This window comes from Leptonychotes weddellii, chromosome 15 (assembly GCF_054177405.1).
Source record: "Leptonychotes weddellii isolate Sample4059 chromosome 15, ASM5417740v2, whole genome shotgun sequence".
Classification (NCBI taxonomy): Eukaryota; Metazoa; Chordata; class Mammalia; order Carnivora; family Phocidae; genus Leptonychotes; species Leptonychotes weddellii.
Genome location: NC_138383.1, coordinates 27,264,307 through 27,285,465, shown reverse-complemented (window position 1 = coordinate 27,285,465; position 21,159 = coordinate 27,264,307). Strand labels below are relative to the sequence as shown.

The following is a 21,159-nucleotide window of genomic DNA, read 5'->3' as shown; positions in this document are numbered from 1 at the left end:
TTGAAGCAAGGGGTAGACAAGTGTCTCATAGTCAATCAGGAGATAATTCCCACTGATTTTTATTTATTTTATTTTATTAGAGAGAGCATGAGCAGGGGTGGGGGGAGGGGGAGAGGGAGAGAGAGAATCTCAAGCAGGCTCCACGCTCAGTGCAGAGCCCGACGCAGGGCTCGATCTCACGACCCTGAGATCATGACCTAAGCCGAAATTAAGAGTCGGACACCCTCCCACTGATTTTTAAAAGTAACTTCTTTATAATAATTATACTCTTACACAGAAATACGTTTAGTTTAGGTGCTTCCACTTTTTCTCTCAACAGGTGCATTCCTATATACCACACTATTTCATTACTGTAGCTTTGTGCCGTGTTCTGCTATCTGGTCAAACTAGTCTTTTCTCCTTTCTCTTTTGAAAACATTTTCTTATCTATTCTCATGTGTTTCTGCTTCCAGATCAGGGTTAGAATCATTTGGCCAATGCTTAAAGAAGTAAATAGGAATTTCCAATGAAACTCAATTAAACCTAAAACATTAATTCGAGAAGAAGTAATATTTCTGCTACTTTTAGGATTCTCGTGGCATCTCTTTCCATTTCTCAAAGTTCCTCAAACTAACTTTACTGGCCCTTGTTATTTCCTCAGACAAAATAGATACAATTCTTTTTAAGAATGTGTAACACCAAGAAAAGTTTCATACATTTCAAATGGAGCCAGGAATGATTTAAAGAACTGTGAATCTGAAAATACATAAAGAGCTGATCAAACAATATAGAAGGGGGACTCATCGCCAAACCGAATGAAAATCCATTAAAACCAGACAGATCATGTGCCTGAATGGAATTTTACCATTAACTACCATTTATCCCATTTAATTAGTATTTTCCCGACACACAATAACTCGCACTAAAATACCGCTCTCTCGCCTTGAAATTTCTAATTATTGTTGCGACCCACACCATTACGCCTCTTCTCTGCTTTCTCCATTTTTCATGCCATTTCAGTGGCAAGATTTTCAATTATCTACGTGGGACGGACAGAGATACCTTTAAGGAAGGGGCATAATATGCAACTTAATTTCTCTAAAAGCCAGGAGAGATCATTTTTCGTCAGAACAAAACACACTTTGTCTTTCATCATCATTTTTTTTTTTTTTTGGCAAATAAAGAGTAAAACAGGCCATTTAAAACATCCATTTAAATGCAAATTCTGATATCCCGAGAGAAAAATGTTAATCATTTAAATAGACAGGATTATAGCCCACCCTCTTCACTTCCTCTCCTCTCCCAAGTTTTAGAAAATGGAGCCTCAGCCCACAAGGGTGAAGCTAGTCAGGAGTCCTCAGGTTTTTCAGAACACCCTGCCAGTAGAGAGGTGTGAGGCAGAGGGCTGCCTTTTTCTCCTTCCAAAGAAGGGAGTGGAGAGGAGATAAAATAATATCAAGTACCCCTATGAGCCAGGCATGGGACAAGATGATTCTCTATCTATCTATCTATCTATCTATCTATCTATCTATCTATCTATCTATCTTTGTAATGGTCACAACTACCTTGCAAAGGGGCTTATCATCTGAGACTCAGAAAGGCAGTTTGCCCAACTGGTAGGTGACCCAGTTGGGTGTCTAAGCCTCCGTAGCCCCCAGTGCATGGTAGCTCTGCAGTGTCCCCAGGGTCCCACCCGGACTCACCTAGCATTCCCATGCCAAGCATGAACGCGTCCATGGTGTAAGGCAGTCCCCGGGCCCGGCCTCTTGTCCCCGGTGGGAACATGACTTCCTTAGGCTGAGCTTTCTTACATTCTACCTGTTCAACAGAAAGGCGAACAAATGAGATGCAAATGAATGCCACGTAAATGTCAAATGCAGAACTGATCTGGTTACCCGCGAAGGTATTTTTAGCCTTGCTCCTTATTCACTGTAAATATAGCCATGCCAAGCAAATGGCCTGCAAAACAAATATTTAAGAAAACACGCCATTTGTTGCAAATCCTGCTCTGGAAAAACCGACAAGGATGAAATTGGGTTTGGAGGGGTGACAAGGACGTGGGCTGAAGACACACGTGCTTGGGTCGGAAGCTCAGACTGGAGCGTGCGCAGAAGGCCTGGGAGGTGAGGAGGCAGATGGGGCTACCGGGTGTGTCTGTGAAGAAAAATAACAGCAGTAGTAATAATCCCTCCTGCTCGTTTGGTCCCTTACAGGTTTACAAATGCCTTTGCGCCCCTGACTCTTCACATCAGGCCACCTGATTCCATTTCTTATTAAACAGACAGGCCAGTTAGCTTTAGCTCCATTTCACAGATGACAAAACTGAACGTCAGAAGGCGTGTGTAATGTGCTGTAAGCCACAGCCCAGCAGGCGCAGGCCTGGAAGCCAGAGTTTTCAAATCTCTAGCTCGGCGATGCCACGGTCTCCAGAAAAGCCGCCCCAGCAGGCTCCCGGGAGAACTAATAACATTAAACACTGCTTCTGTCCATCTGGATTACCGGTTTCTCGTTCTGCAGCTACGTCTTCGAGTGGTTGCTAATCTTTCCTGTTTCCCTTCTGCCTCCTAAATTTCTTAATCCTATTCTGCTCACACAACCCATAAGTCACTTACTTCCCAGCCTTAATGATAGGTAATACAAGCTCCAGGAAAGAAGTAAAACTGTTGCCCTCGACAGTGCCTACACCGTTCTTAGGAGCATGTGTCTCACACCCCTGCTCGGTGCTTACTTGCTTTTAGTTTACAGATAAACCTAACATAGCGTTGGCTGGTAATCCGCCCCATCACTGATGGAGATAGGATGCCGTGGGGCAGGGCAGGAGTGCTTAGGGTTGCAAAAAGTATCAGCATGACAGTCAGATAGTGGGGTGGGAAGGGCAAGAATGAGGTCCCCGTATTTAAAAAGGGGCCATGTGGTTTAGGAGTCAAAACTCCACGTAGCTCAACCACTGCCGAGGGTCTCACTATCACATGGAAAATTACTATTATTCCCAGGGTATCTGAGATAGGAAGAAGTTAAATTGTGTGCCTTATACTTTGTTTTAAAGGGACCTACATGGGCTATCCATTTTGGAGACATGGATACCTCTCAAATCTTCTCATCCCAAATCTTCAATTAAAAAAAATATGTTAGGGGCACCCAGGTGGCTCAGTCGGTTAAGCAGCCGACTTTTGATCTCAGCTCAGGTCTTGATCTCAGGGTCGTGAGTTCAGGCCCCGTGTTGGGGCTTAGAGCTTAAGGCTTGAGGGAAGCTTTAACTACCTAAAACATTAACTACTCTTCCTTCAGAGACACCAGGTAGCAGGTGTTACTTGCTCTTTAAAGAACCACACATGCTTTAAAAACATGGACAGAACGGCTCAAAGTTCATGCCTGATAAGCGTAATACAAAGTTTTTATAGGTTATAAAAGAAAGAGACGAGCATACTGAAGTGAAAATGGGTGAAGGACATGAACAAGCAATTCACAAATGACTAATAATGACACGTATCTTTTGTATCACACGTCATGTATGACATCCTCAAACGAGACATACTGTCACCTATCAGATTGACCACGACGACAGGATTCCTTGATGTCAGAATCTCTGAGAGTACGGGGAGGATGGGTGGGAGTTTGTGCATATTTTTTGGGAGGGCAACCCAAAAACTTTCAAAAGCCATCCAAGTATACATCATTTGACCTAATAATGCTACTTGCAGGAGTTTATCCTGCACGGACATATGGATAAGGCTACTGTGGTGACAAACGTTAATTACGATTTTTTTTTTTTTTTAAAGGAAATATCCTAAGTGTCCAAGAACAGGGAGTTAGTTAGCCAGGTTTGGTTCACCCAGGCTTACTGAAAGCTGTGAAGCTTCAGAAAAGCATGCTGATAATAAGATGCAATGGTATTGGGAAACCCTCAGTCCTGGGCAAACCAGGGTGGTTGGTCACCTTAAATGTAAGGGTGAGAAAAGCAAATTACAGTGACTCTGTGGAAAAATAAGTGTATATGCATACCAAACAGGGGAAAAATATTAAAAAGACATACCAAAGTCGCTTTAGAGTGACTTTGTTCTTTCATTTCCATGGTGCATTTTGTTACTGGTGTTTGCCAAATTTTCTGCTCTGAGTATTACTGCTGCAAACAGTAGTAGGGAAAGGTGATTAAAAAGAAAGAAATTCATGAGAATTGGCTCTTTCAGATTTCTCTCCCAGGCCGGGGGTGACAGTTTGCTCCTAGATGCTATCCCTGGGACTCAGAAGCAGGCTGGGAAAGCTCATTTGCAGGAGCCTGTCTGAGCCTGGGAAGATGGGTGAGCTCTGCGGAGGCAGACAGATCATTACCTGATGCCAACACCGGGATCTGGAATAATACCGCTAACCAGCTCACTTCCTAATGGCCCTATCGCTGACAATCTATTGCATTGTCTTATGAAAACCTGCCGCCTGTTCCTAGGCAACCTGATCAACGAAAATTTCAGGTTTATACAGTTTTCATTTAGGGAACATAAAGGTTAACTGACTGTAATGGGAGTATTTTAAACAAACCCACCTACTCTTCCTCTCACTGAATAGGGCTAGCAGCTCCGTTTAATTCTGCTCTGTCTTCACTGGTGCTGTTTTGGGCAGCACCCACTGCGCGGGTTCTGTCACCTGCCCGCTGTGTCAACTGTGAGTGCTCCCCGAGGCCAGGGGCTGTGGCACACGCACTCTTGGGGGGGATCCCCACGTCCTGGGCACTTGAGTGACGGGGAAAGGTAGCCACCGCACCAGGGAGCCCTGGCCTGGCCTGCACTGAAGGCTTCTCGAAAGATCTCTCAGAACCAAGAGGCCTGCCCACCCAGCCCCCAGCTCCTTTGAAAACACACAAAAGGGGAAAGAGGAAGAGCTAATCTCTGCTCCTATCCTGAGTCCTTGCAGGGGGTCAGGGGCTTCCTGAGCGTGAAAACTACTCCCCCCTCCCCACCCCCACCACGACTGGCAGAAGCCTCCCCTCCCATCAGACTGTGAGTTCTCAGGACAGGGATCAGGGTTTGCCCCTACTTCCCTGGTTCCTTATGACATCCCGTACAGAGCATGGACTGACGCACATGCTCATCAGGGTCGTGGAGACCCAGTCTTCTTAACCCAACAAAGCTGAGGGACTCCACGTGCCCAGCAAGGGCTAGGCTGTGGGGGATGCAGACATAAGTAAGGCCAGCCTCCACCTTGAGAGCTCTCATTCTGTTGAAAGGAACAGGTTCTGTCTTGTTCTCCTAACATGACGGCAAGTACTCACGTCAATCTGTCCCCTGTCATTTCTGGGCCTGCCAGGCTCTGGAGCCTCTTGAGTTAGACCACATTTGGGTCACCCCCGCACCCCCACTATCCTCCCACTGGGCCCCCTGGCAAACTAGAGAACCGAGCAGTTACAGTCAGAACCCAAAGGGGGAAAACCAGCCTAAATCTGCCGGCTCCAGTCACACACTCAGGTCATGTGGCCACACACGACATGCCACGTATCTACTGCTGTGTACCAGGCTACTTCCAAACTTTGTGGCCCCGAGCAACAATGGACCATCCTTCCCCGTGCTTCTGGGAGCTGCCTGGGCCCGGCAGGGCTCTTGCTTGCAGTCTCTCCTGTAGTTGTGCTCAGATGGTACCTGGGGCTGGAGCTGGAGCCAGACAAAGCCCAGATCAGCTGGAGGTTCGAGTGCCTTCTCCCACACAGTGGGCAGTTGAGGCCGGTCGGCAGGGATCGTCCACGGGGAGGCGCCGCCTTCTTGGCTTCTCCATGTAGCACTCCCTCCCTGGACACCATGGTGGCTGAGTCCCAAGAGGGGCTGTCCTTGCATGAGAATCCCATGAGACCAAGGCAGAGGCTGCAAGGCTTCTCATCACCTAGGCTCGAGGGTCACACTGCCATTTCCATCACGTTCTGCTGCTTACGCTGGGTCAGCCTAGACTTGCTGTGGGAAGGGACCACACAGGGTGTGCATGCCAGGAGGCGGAGCGCGCCGGGGCTGGCCTCGGACACCAGCTACCCCACGAGATCGATGAAGAGCGGCGAGCCAACAGGACAGTGGGAGGCCCTCCTCCTGGGAGGCCCGTGGCGTCTGGCTGGCCGGGTTCTTGGGCTGGCAGGCACTGAGGCCTGCTTCTAGCATGGGGTCCCAGGCCTGGGAGCTCCCTACGGGGGCAGCCCTGGAGAGGCTTGCCTGGCTTCCCATAGTCAACAGAAGCAGTGGGCCTCTGGGTGGCCAGGCCTCTTGCTCTAGCTGTTTCAGCTCTGCCCCCACAGAACCCCATTTACTGTAAACGCCCTGCACCACCCACACCCAAAGTGCTTTCTCTAGGGCAGTCCTGGGTGGTGGCAGATTTTGAGGAAGGAACATCTCCAAGTCTTGGTCCTTGAATCTCCTCCATCAATGGCTCAGCCCCCACCTCAGCAGCTTCTCACAAAGGCTACGGCTTCCAATGGCAACTGGAAAAAGCAGTGTGGTTGGAGGACCAAGAGATTTCATAGGAACTTCCATCTGGATCCTCAGAGGCCACCTGGGACTGACTAACTGCTCACATTAGGAAGACGAAGTCTCCATTTCAAGTGTCACGGCTAGCAAAGCCACAAGCCAACCCTGCACCAGGGGCCGAATGCCAAGGATGCGCCAAACCCCCCAAAGGTAGGTGGGATTTGCTTTCATTTTTCTGTCTTCAAATATGCTGCTCTACTTGGCACACTGGCCCTGGAGGAGAGGGGGTGGCTCCCTGTAGCCTGCAGTTATGGAATAAGAATGATCTAGCTGAAGCCTCTTTAACGACAGGACAGTTAGGGCAGCAGTGTGCTCCTCCAGAAGATGAACCAGAGGCCTGACGTGGGCTGGCACGTGCGGTTTCTGACCCTCTGTACTGGCTGCTTGTCGAGGTGGGGCACCCCCACCCATCACGGTCGAAAGCAACTCAGCAAGGAGGTCTGTTTCTAACTCTTTCTGTAGAAATGATTCCACACTTGCAGAAGAGTTGCAAGGATAGTACAAAGTACAGTTCTATATGTCTACATTCCTATCTGTATCTATGTACGTTTTTTCCTGAAACTTCTGAGAGTACGGTATATACACGATGGTACACATTTCCTAAACATTTTCTTACACACAGATACAATGCTTTTTATCTATAGCCTTGTGTCAGTGGACCCTATGATGTCCTTTGGAGGTAGAAATCCATCTTCCAGGACAGGAAGCTGAGGTCCAGGGATGTCAGACACCTCAGCTGTGGCTGAGGCCCAGGTCATGTGTGCTAAGGCTGGGTTTGAGGCCGGGTCTGCCTGATGCCCCCCATGGCTCATGCTAGGGGAGCCAGTCCCACGCCGAACCCTCTCCTTGAGGGTAGGGGTGTGTGTGTGCTTAGCACTGGCTTTTGGAGAAGGCACAGGGACTTTCTGTGGGGACGGCTTCCCTGCAGCTACTCTGAGTGGCCGCCCTCACCCAACTGGCCTGCAGCCCTTGCTGAGGCCAGCTCCCTGCCGGGCACCTTTTGGAAGAGGTTGGAAGTCTGAGGACGGTGCCAAGGTCTGGGAAGTGAAAAAGGGTTTTGTTTTTCCCTGGTTTCTACATAAACAGCCCCAGTCAGCACATGGCCCCGGGGCCGGGAGGAAAACCACCCCAGCCTCAGTCTGGGGAAACCCAAGCCTGGTGCCCAGGGCCTTGATTTACCACCCAGGACAAGGCGACTCTGTGTGGCCTGGAGGCCAGGGTTTGCAGCGTCACTTCTCAGCCCAAACTGGTCAAGTTAGACATGATTTTACTCCTCCAGGGGGAGAGGGGCCCATCTCAAAGGGTAAAATTCACTGCTGTTCAGAGAGGCCAGCCCGGACTGACTGGCTGGTGAAGGGAGGGGAACAAAGGGCAGGTCTCCCGGGCAGATGGGTGCGGGGCGGGGGCGACTGGGAGCGTCCACGTGGGCTGCATCTTTTTGTTGAGCTTCCTGAAAGACAGAGGCCTGACCTGGTCTTGCCCCTAGATCAGCTTCTCCTCTGACTCAAACTGCAGCTCCCCCGCACCCCCCAGTCAGGTTCCAAGGGATTCCAGGCCAACACTGCTGCTCTGAGGCCCCAAGCTGTCCATCCCCTCTGGCCGATAGGCCCCAAGCACTTTCCAGGGAGACGCCACTCTGGTGTAAAGACTTGGGGTCCTGCCTGGAGCCCGGCAGCTACCCAGCTCTCTCTGGTCAAACAGAAGGACTGAGCAACAGCCCAGAAACCACACCTGGCTCTGCACACCGGCCGTGCTCTCCCGTGGCTACGCCTTTCTCCCTCCTGCCCACTGTTCTCTCTTGCCCTGTCTGCCAGGCATAAGCCTTTCTGGAGACGCTAGGAGGGCAGAACCTTTCCTGGGGCTCTGACAGGTTCATAACGAAGATTCAGAGGAGACCTGCTCTCAAGGAACCCACAGAGCAAGGAAGACAAACACAAGGCGAGCGACTCGGGGGAAGAACAGAGTCCTTACTGTTCTGCCCTGTGCACCATACCGGGAGTCAGCCCCAAGAGCATGGTAGCAATGGAACGTGCTCGAGAACGTGCAGGCCACTATGAAATGAAGATGAGAGGCCCTTTATTCTGCCATTACTAGGAGTTCCGGGATGGTGGCAGCAGAGCACGAACCCAGCAAGGGCTCTGCTGAACACGGGCCTCATATCCCGGAAGCTGGCCCTGCTCCCGCCAGCTGCTGAGTGAGCTGTAGAAGGAGGCTGATGGAGTAGCAAGGTGCAGGTGACAAGCACAGAAACAGCCCAGCGAGGAGAGGCGGGGTAGGGCTGGGGAGGGAAGGCAGGACCACGGTCCTCCTCAGTGTGGAGCTCACGCTGGAGTTGGACCTGCTGGGCATCTCCCTCTGAGGAACCTGCAGAGTCGGGTTGCCCCTTCTGGGTTCTAACATCCAGTCCAGGGTTCCCATTCCGTCCAGCTGCGGTACTTGTCCATGGCCAGAGGCAGGATGGAGTCACGACCAGCAGGCGTGTGTCGCTGGAGGAGGGCCAGGCCTGGGGCGCCGCCATGGGAGGGGCGGCACTCACACGCAGAAATCCCGGCAGCCGCGCTGGGAAGACCCGGCCTGGGACTCCAGCAGGGGAGGGTGCCTCACCATCCTGCCATAGCCGCCCCCAGCCAGCACCTGCCCTCCAGCCTCTGCGGCCTCAGGGAGGCCGCTCAGCTGGGCACTGGGGGCACCAGGAGGTGAGCAGAAGGAGTTCTGTGTCCCGTCCCCTCGCCTCTCCCGTCCCAGACCTCTCCATCAGGTGCCGTCCTTGTAGACGGGGGCCAGCCTATGGCCAAGCGCCAGAGGACCCACTTGTACAGGATAACTTGTCTTGCTCCTACTGCAAAAGGGTCCCCACAGATACGGAGCCTCCCATGGGGTCTCTGGCAGAAGCAGCTACTGAGTAAACGAGATGGAAACGCCAGCTTAGACAGACAAAGGCCACCAGCAGAAACCTCCACCTTCCAAGGACGCGTGCTTGCTATAAACGGCCCAGACCCATTTGTGAGAAGCACCGAGAGTCCCACAGGACATGTAATCTTGACGCTATCTCCCTGGTCAGCAGGGTTACTGTAGGGAGGAAGGAACAAATTATTGATGGAGCGCTCCTCCTATGCCAGGCATGGCCACGACGCCCTCAGGTGTGTGTGCGTGTGTGTGCACGCATACGCTAGCTCACGTACAGTATGCATGCACGGTGACGTATACACATCACATGTGTAAGGCCCAGGGCCTGGCACAGAGGTCCTCAGAGAATGCCCACTGTTCTCCACACCCTCATTAATCAACTCCTCATTTCCTCTGCCTTGGCCTAATTAGCCCTGAAGTTACGACAGGAAAGGAAACGGAGGCTCCGAGGAAATGATTTGCGCAAGGTCACACAGCCTGGTAATGACAAGCTACGGTTCAGTCCTAGGTCTCCTGCTTCAAAGCCCCTGTCCCCACCTCTGGGCCACTGGCCACGCAGGTGCGGCCCTCACAGCCCTTCCCCACCGCCCTCTATCCGATTCACATGCCACTCCTTCCACAAGGCCATCCTCAGTCCTAGTTCCAGAATTAATTTTATCTGTTGTTACCTCTGATTCATTAAAATCAACAATGACAAAGTGAAGGAGGTTCTAAACCAATACAATCAGCACCTCCTAGTTAGCAGGCAGGGGCTAGGTGTGGACGCAGAGATGAATTCAACAGGATGTGGCTCTCCCTCAGAGGGGCCCAGCGTCTGAGCAAGGAGAGCAGAGGAGCTGGTCCCCAACACCCTCTGAGGCACGCGCCCCGTGACTGCAGGCTCCCACTCTGCCTCGATCTCAGGGTGGGGGCTGTCCTTTCCACCAGCTCCTTGCTCTACATCTCTGTTCCGCTCACCAGCTGCCTGACTTCTCTGTGCCTCAATGTTCTCAACTGTAAAACAGACTAACAGTGGTGCCTGCCCCCCCAGGGCTGCACTGCGCTAATAAATTCAACCAGCTAATCCTGTGAGCGCTCGCGCTGGATAAAGTTGGTTGGGTCACTCTTTAATCTTCGCCACGGGAGCCTAGGTGCGCATCCCTGAAGGTGATAAAGCCGGTTCGCATCTGTGCTTCTGTCCCAAAGCCTGGGGAGCAGAGAGGAAGAAGGGGGCTGCCACCCCCACCCAGCCCAGCAGACTCTAGACATGCTGCCACCGATTTTCCCCCAACCGCCCCACCTCCCGGCCGGGGAGAGCCCCGTCTTCCTGCTTTCATCAGCAAGGTGCGCAAAAGGAGCTTTGCGGGTTGCACTATTTGGGGAAAAAGCTGATGGTCGCAGTAGCAGCTGCTCTCTATTTCTGGGAACCTGCAAGGGCATTTCAAAGTGAAAGGAAACCTCTGCCTTCAGCAGGTGCCCAAACGCGGCCACAAGGCTGGGTGCTTACCCGAGGGTGGGCTTTGCCAGAGACTCTGCACCAAGCCCAACCTAATTTCTCTATTTAAAAGAGAGAGAGAGAAAGAAAAAAAAAAGGGGGGGCAGCCGAGCATTAGCTTGCAGGTGCCTGGGAAGTTGGGCAGGGCTGCTGGGTGGAGTCAAAGGAAGAACAGGCCCCAGAGAAGGGGTGCAGATTCTTCCAGGGGTCTCCATGCCCCCTGTGGACCCCCACCCCGTGGGCGGTGTGTAGGGAGCAGCACGTGTGGGAAAGTCCGGAGGAGCTGGGCACCAGGATAATGAAGGACCCCGCCCTCCCCAGGCCCCCTGCAGTGACCTTCCCAGAGGACAGATGAAGGGTGAAGGAGCCAGAACTCAGGCAACCTCCCTGCCGGCCAAATTACTTCTGCCTAAAGAGCACCGTTCACCACCCAACACCCAGCCTCCCCATGCCCTCCTCCCTCGGCACGCCAATCCCTCCACCCGCAGGAACACAGCCCGTACACAAACATGTGCATGCCTGATGCAGGGGTGGGGGGCGCAGGACCTCCCTCTCGCTCGTAAACACGGGGTTCATTTATTAAGTGCCTCTCTGGCATTTCCTTTTTTGCCTTCATCCTGCTTGTTTAATATTGCATTTGACATTCTCATTTTATAAATGGTAACAGAAGCAGAATGGATGGCTAAAATTAGCTTACGAGTAAGGAGGATGCTGCAAATAGGGTGGTGAACACAGAAGCCTAGTTAAATCCACCCACATCACCCAGCCCCTGCCCCCCACTTTTGGGCTGGTTCCCGATCAGCTCTTAGTCGTCAGTCTCCGGGCTGCGGAGGAGTGGCCCAAGGGAGGGGATGCGTGCCCACTCCTGGGGCACCCCTGCCAGGTGGCAGCACCCCATGCCAACCCTAGCTGGGGCCTCCGTGGACCATCTGGCCCAGCACCACAGCCCGAGAGGCCAACCCAGGACTCCCCTGCTCTCTCATCCTCCTGCCCCTGCCACCCCCAAAAGCCCCTGTTCTGGGGGCAAATCCCCCAGGTGTGCCCTGGGCTGAAGGTAGCAAGCCTGAGAGCTCACCAGGCTTTGCTTTTTGAAGTGGGGTTTTCGAAACTTCCCCAATGTAGGATTCAGCTGAAGGGCTGAGCTGGCCTCCCTGGGACCTAGCAAATCCCGTCAGCGGGGCCCCTTCTGCTCTGTTCTGCAGGATGTGCACCCACCTGCTCTCCTCCGGCCCACCTCCCAGCCAGAGCATGGTGATTACGCACCTCACACCCTCCTCCCTGCCCGGGTCTGCACCCCTGCATTTCACTGACTTGTCGTCTGTCCAGGACCCCCTTCCCCTAGGATTACACATTTGTTCAGTAAAAGGATCCTAGGAATAATGACAGAGATGATGACTAACAGTAACAGTAAAAAGGCCTATTGCCTTGACAGAGCATGCTATGGCTGGTAGAGCCTGGTCCCAAGTCCTAACTCCCAGCAGTCTCTGAGAGAGGTGCCATCCTTACCTGTCTGACCGAGGGGGAACCAAGCACAGGTGATGAGTAACCTGCGCAAGGTCACAAAGTCTAGCAATGAGTAGACAGACATACTAGGGAGCATTCGGCAGCAAGGGACTTTGGGAACTCTCTCCTGGGAAGGCCTCTCGGGTTGACAGCACCCTGTTCTGACCCTTCCTTCACCTCCCACCCACTCAGTGCTTGGGGTCCCCCTAAGAATGAAGGCGCTGCTACTTCCTGCAGGCTACTACCGCAAACTCCAGCATCTGTTTGGGGCACCGCTGACCCTCTCTGCCTCACGCTAGTAACGTGCTGACTCCGTAGTGGACGTGGGTGAGCTCTTGCCTAAAAGCCTTTCCTTGGGCCCCTTGAGATAAGCAGACTGCACCTGCTCTGAGCTACATCAGTATAGGCCAGGAGTTGAAACTGTGGCCCACAAGGCAAATCCAGCTGCTGCTTGTTTTTATAAATAAAGTTTTATGTGAACACAGCCGCGTCCACCCACTTACTTACCATCAGTGGCTACGGTTTGCTCTATGATGGCAGAGTTGAGTAGTTGTGACAGAAACCTAGGGCCCTGAAAGCCTAAAATATTTATGTCTGGCCCTTTACAGAGTTTTTGGGCCCTTGGTTTAGGCCAAATGGAAGAAACTTGCGGGTACCAAGGGGGTTTTCAGGAGGGTGATTCCTTCAAGGCTACCAGATTATAGACCTTACACCAGAGCAGTCCAAGAGCTCCCAGGGACAAGAACCAAACCAGGGCCTTCAATAAGCTTCAAAGGACAGTGGCCACCATCCTTCCCATCTCAGAGGAGGAAACAGGAGCAGACAGGTGGGGTATTCACCTGGGCACAGGACAACCAGTGATGGATATGGGATTTAGGCTCAGGTCCACATGATCTAAAGCCCTGAGTGCCTCTAAATGACCCAGGAGCTCCTGTTCTGGGGACAAGCACATAAGCATGTTACTTGGAGGATCCAGCTCAACACCCCAGTGGATGTGCCTCAAACATCTTTAATCTGAGACCCTTGTCAGAGGGGGAGGGCATGCCAGCACCGGGGGTGTGGTGGGGGGTGGTCCCTGGCACGGACAGCTTGCTATGGTGGGGTGCAGCGGGGGAGGCCTGGTGCCATGCACACAAAGGGCGTGTGGGCTGGGGCTGAGAGCAGCAGACCGGCCTGGGGACCCCATGCCAGGCTGGCTCATCCAGCTCCATGCTCCTGGGGCCTCAGCCCTCACTCCGGGTCCCTTCCTTCGATACTTGACGATTTATGACCGACCCACAACTCCCACACCATCTCTCATTAGCAGCGATCCTTGCCTGGGGCTTCCCAGACTTTAAATGTGCACAGGCATCACTAGAGACTTGTCAAAATGCAGATTCTGATTCACTAGCTCTGGGGGTGGGGCCCGAGACTCTGCATTCCTAACGAGCTTGCAAAATGCTCAGCAAATTTCAAAAATCAGATCACCTCAATGGAACAAGGAAAAGGACTATTTAAAGGAGTCTTATAGAAATCCTTGTACAAAGCAAATAAAAACTCTATCTTCATCAGTCACACCAACCCAGGTTTTTCAGTTAGTGAGGTTTTGCCTAAGGTGGCAGCAGGGTAGAGTGGGAAGAACACTGGGTTGGAGCCAGAACACCACCGGTTCAAATCCCAGCTCTGCCACTTAGAACCGTGGACTGTGGAAGTCCCTTCACTGCTCTGAGCTCGAGAGCCCGCTCTGTAAAACGGGGCGATGACCACGTGCACGTGAAGGCCAACGTCCTACTGTTGAGTCAGGGGTCAGAGGAGGTGCCCCTGTTCGGGCACCCCTCAGGCCGCACCCCACATTCTCCACCAGCGAGGCTCTCCCCAACTCCATCTGAGGTGGGGACGAAACCAGGCCTCATTGGAGGCCCGGAGCAGGTCGGTGTCACTCCCGCCTCCCTCCCCGGGGCTGCGAGCTGGCGGGAGGCTGTGCCAGCTGGCGGCTCATCAAGCCCGCATCCCTGCTGCTGGGGGGGGGGGGGGCTGCTTCAATCAGGGGCCTGCGCTGGGGCTCGCAGAGTGGCCAGAGAGGAGGCCCTCTCTGGAGAGTCCCCAGATGGCTCTGCAGCTGCATTTCTGTGTGTTTATTAATAAGGAGCCCCGTTTGCGCCTCACAATGACCCGCACCAAGATGGGGGAAGGGGCTGAGTCCTGGCTCTCCCGGCTTGGGCCCCGAGCTCAGGTGGCGGCCAGCTGCCCCCCTTACCTGTGGCTCACCTGCCTCTGGGGGAGAGGCCAGGGAATCTGTCATGGCCGACGGGGACCCCTTCTGCCCAAGCTTGGCCCTTTGCCCCAGCCGGGAATCTGGCCCCGAGTGAGCCCATCTTCTCTGCTCTTCTCTTAGGAGAACATGGGAGCCCCATGGGCCACGACACGGCCGACTGGGGGAGGGGGGCGGTCAGCGGTCTTGGAAGGCTGTGGCCCAGCGACATGACCTTTCAAGTCCCTTCCAGCCTCGAAGGGGTGCTGGCTTCCTGGGTACAAATGTGAGCTCTGGTGCTGCCCATTGCTGAATGTTTGGCCCTGGGCAAATTGCTTAAGTTCTCTCTGCCTCACTTGCTTATCAGTAAAATGGGGGACAATAATCAGTACCTATATCAGAGTGTGTGTGATAGAAGAAAGAGATGCATATAGCGAGCTCTCAGCAGAGTATGTAGTTGGCACTAAAAAATGTGAGCTATTCGTGGGATCTCTGTAGGAGGGTGCCAGGGGGGTCTTTTGTGGCCCTCCCCCCTGCCGCCACCATCACCATGGAGGTGACCTCCTTAAGGGAGGGTCTGTATGGGAATGGGGGCAGGGCTGTGGTGATTCCAGTTTCCTGAGGGCAGCTACCCGGAGCCCCGGCAGGCAGAAGGGCTGGTGTCTGCTGCGGGCTCTCTTGGATGCTGGGGAAGGGCCCTTTTTTTTTTTTTTAAATGCCCAAGAGATTCACCAACCAAATTAGATGGGAAATGGCTTTGGGAATTATGATGCACCTCTCTGTCACATGGTCCCTCATGTAATCCTTTATTCATTCCACAATTATTTACCCAGGGCCCACTCAATGCCAGCCAGAGGAGTACTGGATTAAGACGGAGAAGATTTGGATTCAAGTCCTATCTTCGTGACTCATCGGGGGCCAGACCTTTCTTATCTGTGAATACGAGAAAATGGTCGCTCCAGGCACATTCAGGGGCAGCACAGTAATCTGTCCCTGCAGAATTCGCAAGACTGCCAAGCTTCCAGGAGACGGGTCTTTACAGCTTCACAAGCAGTCCAGTTTACAAAACACTCCCCCAGACCTTCTAACAACCGTCCGGGTTTCTGCTTGGCAGTCTCTGCGTTCTCAGAGTCTTTCCAATCCTTCATTTGAATTCTGTCCATAGCACAGTTTAAATCCATTTCCTTTTCTGTGGGCCTCAGAAGTTGAAACCAGTATCACAGAATCCTCAGCAATTCCGACTTCTTCAGAGGAGGACGGCGTGCTGGAGAGGCCCTTTCTGTGACGACAACACGGCCGATGGCAAGAGCTCACGGTCAAGCTCATGGTTATCAAGGTGCTTGGCCTTTGCTGCTGGTACCTCCCCCCGAGGCCCAGGGGCCCCACCAGGTGGTCACCACGGGCCCCGTTATCCTGGAGCTTGGTGAGGCCTGGTGACCTTCCAATGACCTCTTCCAGTACCTGGAATTTCCCCTTCAGAGCTGGTGACTGGTGGGTCAGGGCAGAGCACATGCAGGGACACCTCCAAAGCCTGTGTGTGATCCTCACCACTCCGCGCTCACCCCTTCCTCTTGTCTACTTCCACTGTTGCTATACCCTTAAAGAACAAGTACCAGCCCCCGATTCAAAAGAAATCAGAAACCCTGCCACTATGAACACAGTTACCTGCACGTGCCCCTGTCAGCCTCCAGCTGGCGGAAAAGAAGGTGACAACTGTGAAATGACTGGGGACCATGGCCACAAACCTCTCTGGCTTCAAGCCAGCCCATCCATGGGTTATCATCTTTCTGGGGCTGAAACTCTACCTTCTGATGGTCCCCCTATGTCATCTGGGGATTCACCCTTGCAGCCCCCAAGCTCAAAACAATGGTCTGTGTTGTTCATCGGATGAGCCAGGAAGCTCAAGACCTAGGTTCCTTTACTGCCTGGGGAGCCCTGGGGCAGATTCCCCTGGGCCTCAGTTTCCCCACTGGACCACCGAGGAGAATAAAGCTCTTTGTCACTTGTGCTTAAGGCTTGTGTCAAAGCCAGTCTGTAGCGAAGGGCTGCACGTATGGATTCGAGGCCGCACACAGCACAGTCTCTCGCCCGTCTGCACTGGGACTTCCTGATGAACCGTTAAGTCCTGGCAGGACGGGAATGGTGTCTGCCGGTGCTCTCAGAGGCCTCTTTCACTCTCCGATGCCCGGGCAGCCCTCAGTGGAGCCTGTCAGCAGCATGCCTGGCTAGGAGAAACAAGGCCTCCAGGCACTGTGCTTATGTTTCCTTTTAAGCCCCCTGTCTCCCTAGTTTTAAAAATAGCAAGTAGCAATCTACCAAAAGAGAGAAGTACCAACTGGAAGGCACTGAGTTGGGGGGCGGGGAAGGGGACGGTGGACAGTGCAGAGAATGCCGATGAAGGGGTCCTGTGTTATTCCTACACACTTATCTCCCTGGTACCATTTTAATGCCTGAGCTGACACCTCCAACCTACAGTATGCAAAGAAACAGCATTTTCATTTCAGATGCATATGATGGCTAGGAACAATATGAACAATATTATTTTAGTGCCCTGGGAAAAAATTAGCAAGTCAAATATTGAATCAGGCCTGTAGCACCACATGCTAAGCAGACTGCTTTGATCTTATCCCCACTAAAAGCTCTGTTATTGAATTTAAAGTCAGTGAACACGTATCAAACCAATATACAATGCACATATGAACGCATGTTTCAGAAGCTGGGAATGTTTTGACTAAAGGGAGAAAATACCAAAGTTAACAGCTACAATTGAAACACAAATTTGCCCTCCCTTTCTCATGGGGCTGGAGGCTCTGCTGGCCAAATATTTTGGCCCCAAAGGGCCTGCTGATGGCTCCCGAAACACCTGCTGAGCTCCGATATTTCTGGAACCAACAAGGAAGGGGTTTCTCCCCCACCGACTCAATTTGAAGGAGTTGGAGACCTCCAGCAAGCCAATGTGCACGCTGTGTTCATGGTATGGCGCCCTCTGGTGGCCACTTCTCTGGAAAGCCTACCTGGCTCCCTCAGCTTGCAATGATCCAACCTCCTCCCTGTTGTGGGGGTCTTCCCAGAAAAAGGAGCTTTCAAGAGCCAAATGGGGGGATGGAAGAGGGTGCTCATGCGGGTAAAACCAGCTAGTTGATTGGAAGGGGAGAATGTTAATTACCCAGCAGGGCCCAAATGCAGAACGAATTTGGGTGGTAAACTTCCTACCTAGGAGATATTCCTCAAAAAGCCAAACCAAACAGCCAACTCATGTCCTAAGCCGCAGGTCAGCGAATTATAACACCCAGGCCAAATGTGGTTCCCCTGCTGGCTTATGTACATGTACAGCCCAAGAGTCAAGAATGGTTTTTGTACTTTCAAATGGTAAAAATATAAATAGATAAATAAATATTTTGCGACATGAGAATTACATGAGATTTCAGCGTCAGCGTCCATCCACACAGCTTTACGGAACCACAGCCGTATTTGCACAGGATTGTCTGCGCACGCTTCCGCCGCGGCTCTGAGAGGCCGTGATCGTCAGCTGCGTGGCCTGCGAAGCTGAGGATATTTATGACTCAGCCCTTCCCTGAGAGTCTGTCAACACTTGCCGTCCATGGGACCGAACCCTTAGAGTCTCGTCCCGGTGCCCACCCTGCCCAGCCTCTCGCGTGCTGACGCGGGCTTTGGAAGTCTGTAAGACAAAGCTGTGCACACCAAGGGGAGGGGGGGCATTGCATGCACCGCAGCGCGACCCCTACAAACTTACCATTTTATTATTGATTTCATGGAAATGAATCTCACAGACTTTCTCCACAACATCTTCATTCTCAAACGTGACAAAGCCAAACCCTACAGGAAAAAGGAAAACAAAAAAACAAAAAAACAAAAAAACAAAAAACAGAGGGGGTGGTGAGTTCAGTTCTGGCTGCCCACATGTTTTTCTTTGATGTCCTGCAGCAGTGACAGGCTCCTGATCTGAGGGTAGGGGGCTGGATCCCCGGGAAGGGCCTCCAGGTTGAGGCAATGATTTCTAATTTGTACCAAGCACCCTTCCGACAGTGAGGAAAAGTTAATGATTTCACCCACATGCAGTGGGCGCTGTGTGGCTTACATCTGCCCCGAAGCAAACAAGAAATTTACTTGTCTGTTATTTACAAGGGTCAGAGCCCCGCGGCTCTCTGCACAGAGGCAGGCGGGCAGGCCACCCTGAGTGGCGGCGGGGATCACCGCAGGGCCACGCGTGCCCTTTCCGCGCTGGAATGGCCAGCCCTCGGGGTCGGCCTCCAGACGGAGGCGGTTATTTGTCCTTTTCTTCCTGAATTACTTCCTCTAATACCTCATCAGGACATCCTGAGGCCTGGAAGAAACTATTAAAAGTTTCAGGCCTCTGTTCTACGCAGGCTTCCTTTTTCTACCGCTGCTTCCAAAGCGCTGCGGATCTGGGGCAGTTTAAGACTGTTTGATGCCTGCTGTCAGCCCGTCAGCCATCCACTGTATTTACTCGGCTGGAGACCGACTTTGCTAGACAAGCTGTACTGAAGAATTGTGGCAGGCAACCGCTGCTCAGCATCCTGAGTTGCTCTCACTACCCTCCCGCCCCTCGCTTTCTTCTCCTCCCGCCTGGGGCGGGGTTCCAGGACGCTGCCCCATCTGTGACCCCACTCAGTAAGCACTGCTTTAACACAGAGACCCGCTCACAGGACCGCACGAACACCATCAGGGAACACACATGCAGCAGGTGCAGATAGCCCGATGGGGAGACAGCAGACCGGACTCTGCACTGATGAACTTATGTGGCATCCTGGGAAGCCCCTTCCCCACTCTGTGCCTCGAGCTTTGCACCTGTGGATTACGGTGGTGAGACTGACCACCCCTCAGGTTGCAGCCCCAATCGGGATTTGCAAGGCTCCCTGCTATGAACTAAAGGTTGTGTTCCACCCCCCATTCATATGTTGAAATCCTAACCCAATGTGATGGTGTCAGGAGGTGCGGCCTTGGGGAGGCGAGTAGGTCATGGGGGTGGCGGCCTCTTGCCTGGGATTAGTGCCCTCAGGAAAGACAACAGAGAGAGTGAGCTTTCTCTCTCTGCTTTCTGCTGTGTGAGGACACAATGGAAACCATTCTACATGGGAAGGGGGCCTTCACCGAAACCCCGACCATACCGGCACCCTGACCTTGGACTTCCAGCCTCCAGAATGGTGAGAAATACATTCCTGTTGTTGATAAGGCTCCCAGTCTGTCCTTTGTAATAGCAGCTCAAATTGACCAAGATGCTACTGTCCCCAAAGACATGAACCTGGCCCCACGCAAACCTGGGCCCAACAGGAACACGAAAATCAGAATGGCTACTTTGTATTAGGATAGCCTTTCCCGTCAATAAGTAAAAAAAAAAAAATACAGGTGTTTCCTCTTCGTGCTTCTGTTGTCAAGTTTGGGTCCTGGAAACCCAGGGTGGAGAGAGAATCTCTCCAGTCCCTTCCGTGTATCTCCCTTCTGGCTTTCCCACCACCGTCTCTGAGGAACATCAGAGAACAGGCAGCTGATACCCTGAGCTCCTCCATCATTGCTCCTGCAGGGTCTAGAACATTCCTAGGGAGAGGAATGGAAATGGCCACTTGCTACTCTCAAACAATTTCCAGCAAAACAGAGGGCTGGGACCAGCACACAAATGGCAGCCACGGTCTTCATTAGGATATGTGCTTTATTACCACACACCAAATAGGGGGCCCAACAACGCCATCCCCCAGGTTTCCTCTGTCTGGGCATCTCGTCCTCTTTGGCCCTTGGGGCCATCGACTATGTGCAGAGTTATAGGAGAGCCACACCCAGAGGCTGTCTCCACAACGTTTCTCTTTGGGCCTTGGCGTGCTGGCTCCCTATGCCCTCTTCAAAGGAGTGTGAAAACCATCAGGTAAGCCTCTCACCCAAGCAGGCACCCCATCAGCACACAGGGGATCACTTTGGTTAACCGCCTCCCTTCTGCCCACCGTCCTAGAGCCCAGATCCTAGGGGCCCCTCAAGAAGGGATTAAGATGAGGTCTTTGTCTGGTTTTGGGATCAAGGTAATGGTGGCCTCATAAAACGAGTTTTTGGAAGTTTTCCTTCCATTTCTATTTTTTGGAACAGTTTCAGAAGAACAGGTATTAATTCTTCTTGAAATGTTTTGTAGAATTCCCCTGGGAAGCCATCTGGCCCTGGGCTTTTGTTTGTTGGGAGATTTCTGATGACTGCTTCAATTTCCTTAGTGGTTATAGGTCTGTTCAGGTTTTCTATTTCTTCCTGGTTCAGTTTTGGTAGTTGATACACCTCTAGGAATGCATCCATTTCTTCCAGGTTATCTAATTTGCTGGCATAGAGTTGCTCATATGTTCTTATAATTGTTTGTATTTCTTTGGTGTTGGTTGTGATCTCTCCTCTTTCATTCATGATTTTATTTATTTGGGTCCTTTCTCTTTTCTTTTTGATAAGTCTGGCCAGGGGTTTATCAATCTTATTAATTCTTTCAAAGAACCAGCTCCTAGTTTCGTTGATCTGTTCTACTGTTCTTTTGGTTTCTATTTCATTGATTTCTGCTCTGATCTTTA

The 21,159-nt window shown here is 52.2% G+C and overlaps 1 protein-coding gene across 6 annotated transcripts in view; it reads right to left on the bottom strand.

Moving 5' to 3' along the window:
• MSI2 (musashi RNA binding protein 2) overlaps positions 1 to 21,159 on the bottom strand; it is a 387,828-nt gene that overhangs the window by 59,186 nt on the left and 307,483 nt on the right. For all 6 annotated transcript variants that reach the window (XM_081805262.1, XM_081805261.1, XM_081805264.1 and 3 more), the window contains exons 8-9: positions 18,342 to 18,424; positions 1,683 to 1,797 (exon numbers count right to left, since the gene is read on the bottom strand). In XM_081805262.1, the coding sequence (XP_081661388.1) occupies positions 1,683 to 1,797; positions 18,342 to 18,424 (198 nt within the window). The remainder of the gene's footprint in view (positions 1 to 1,682; positions 1,798 to 18,341; positions 18,425 to 21,159) is intronic.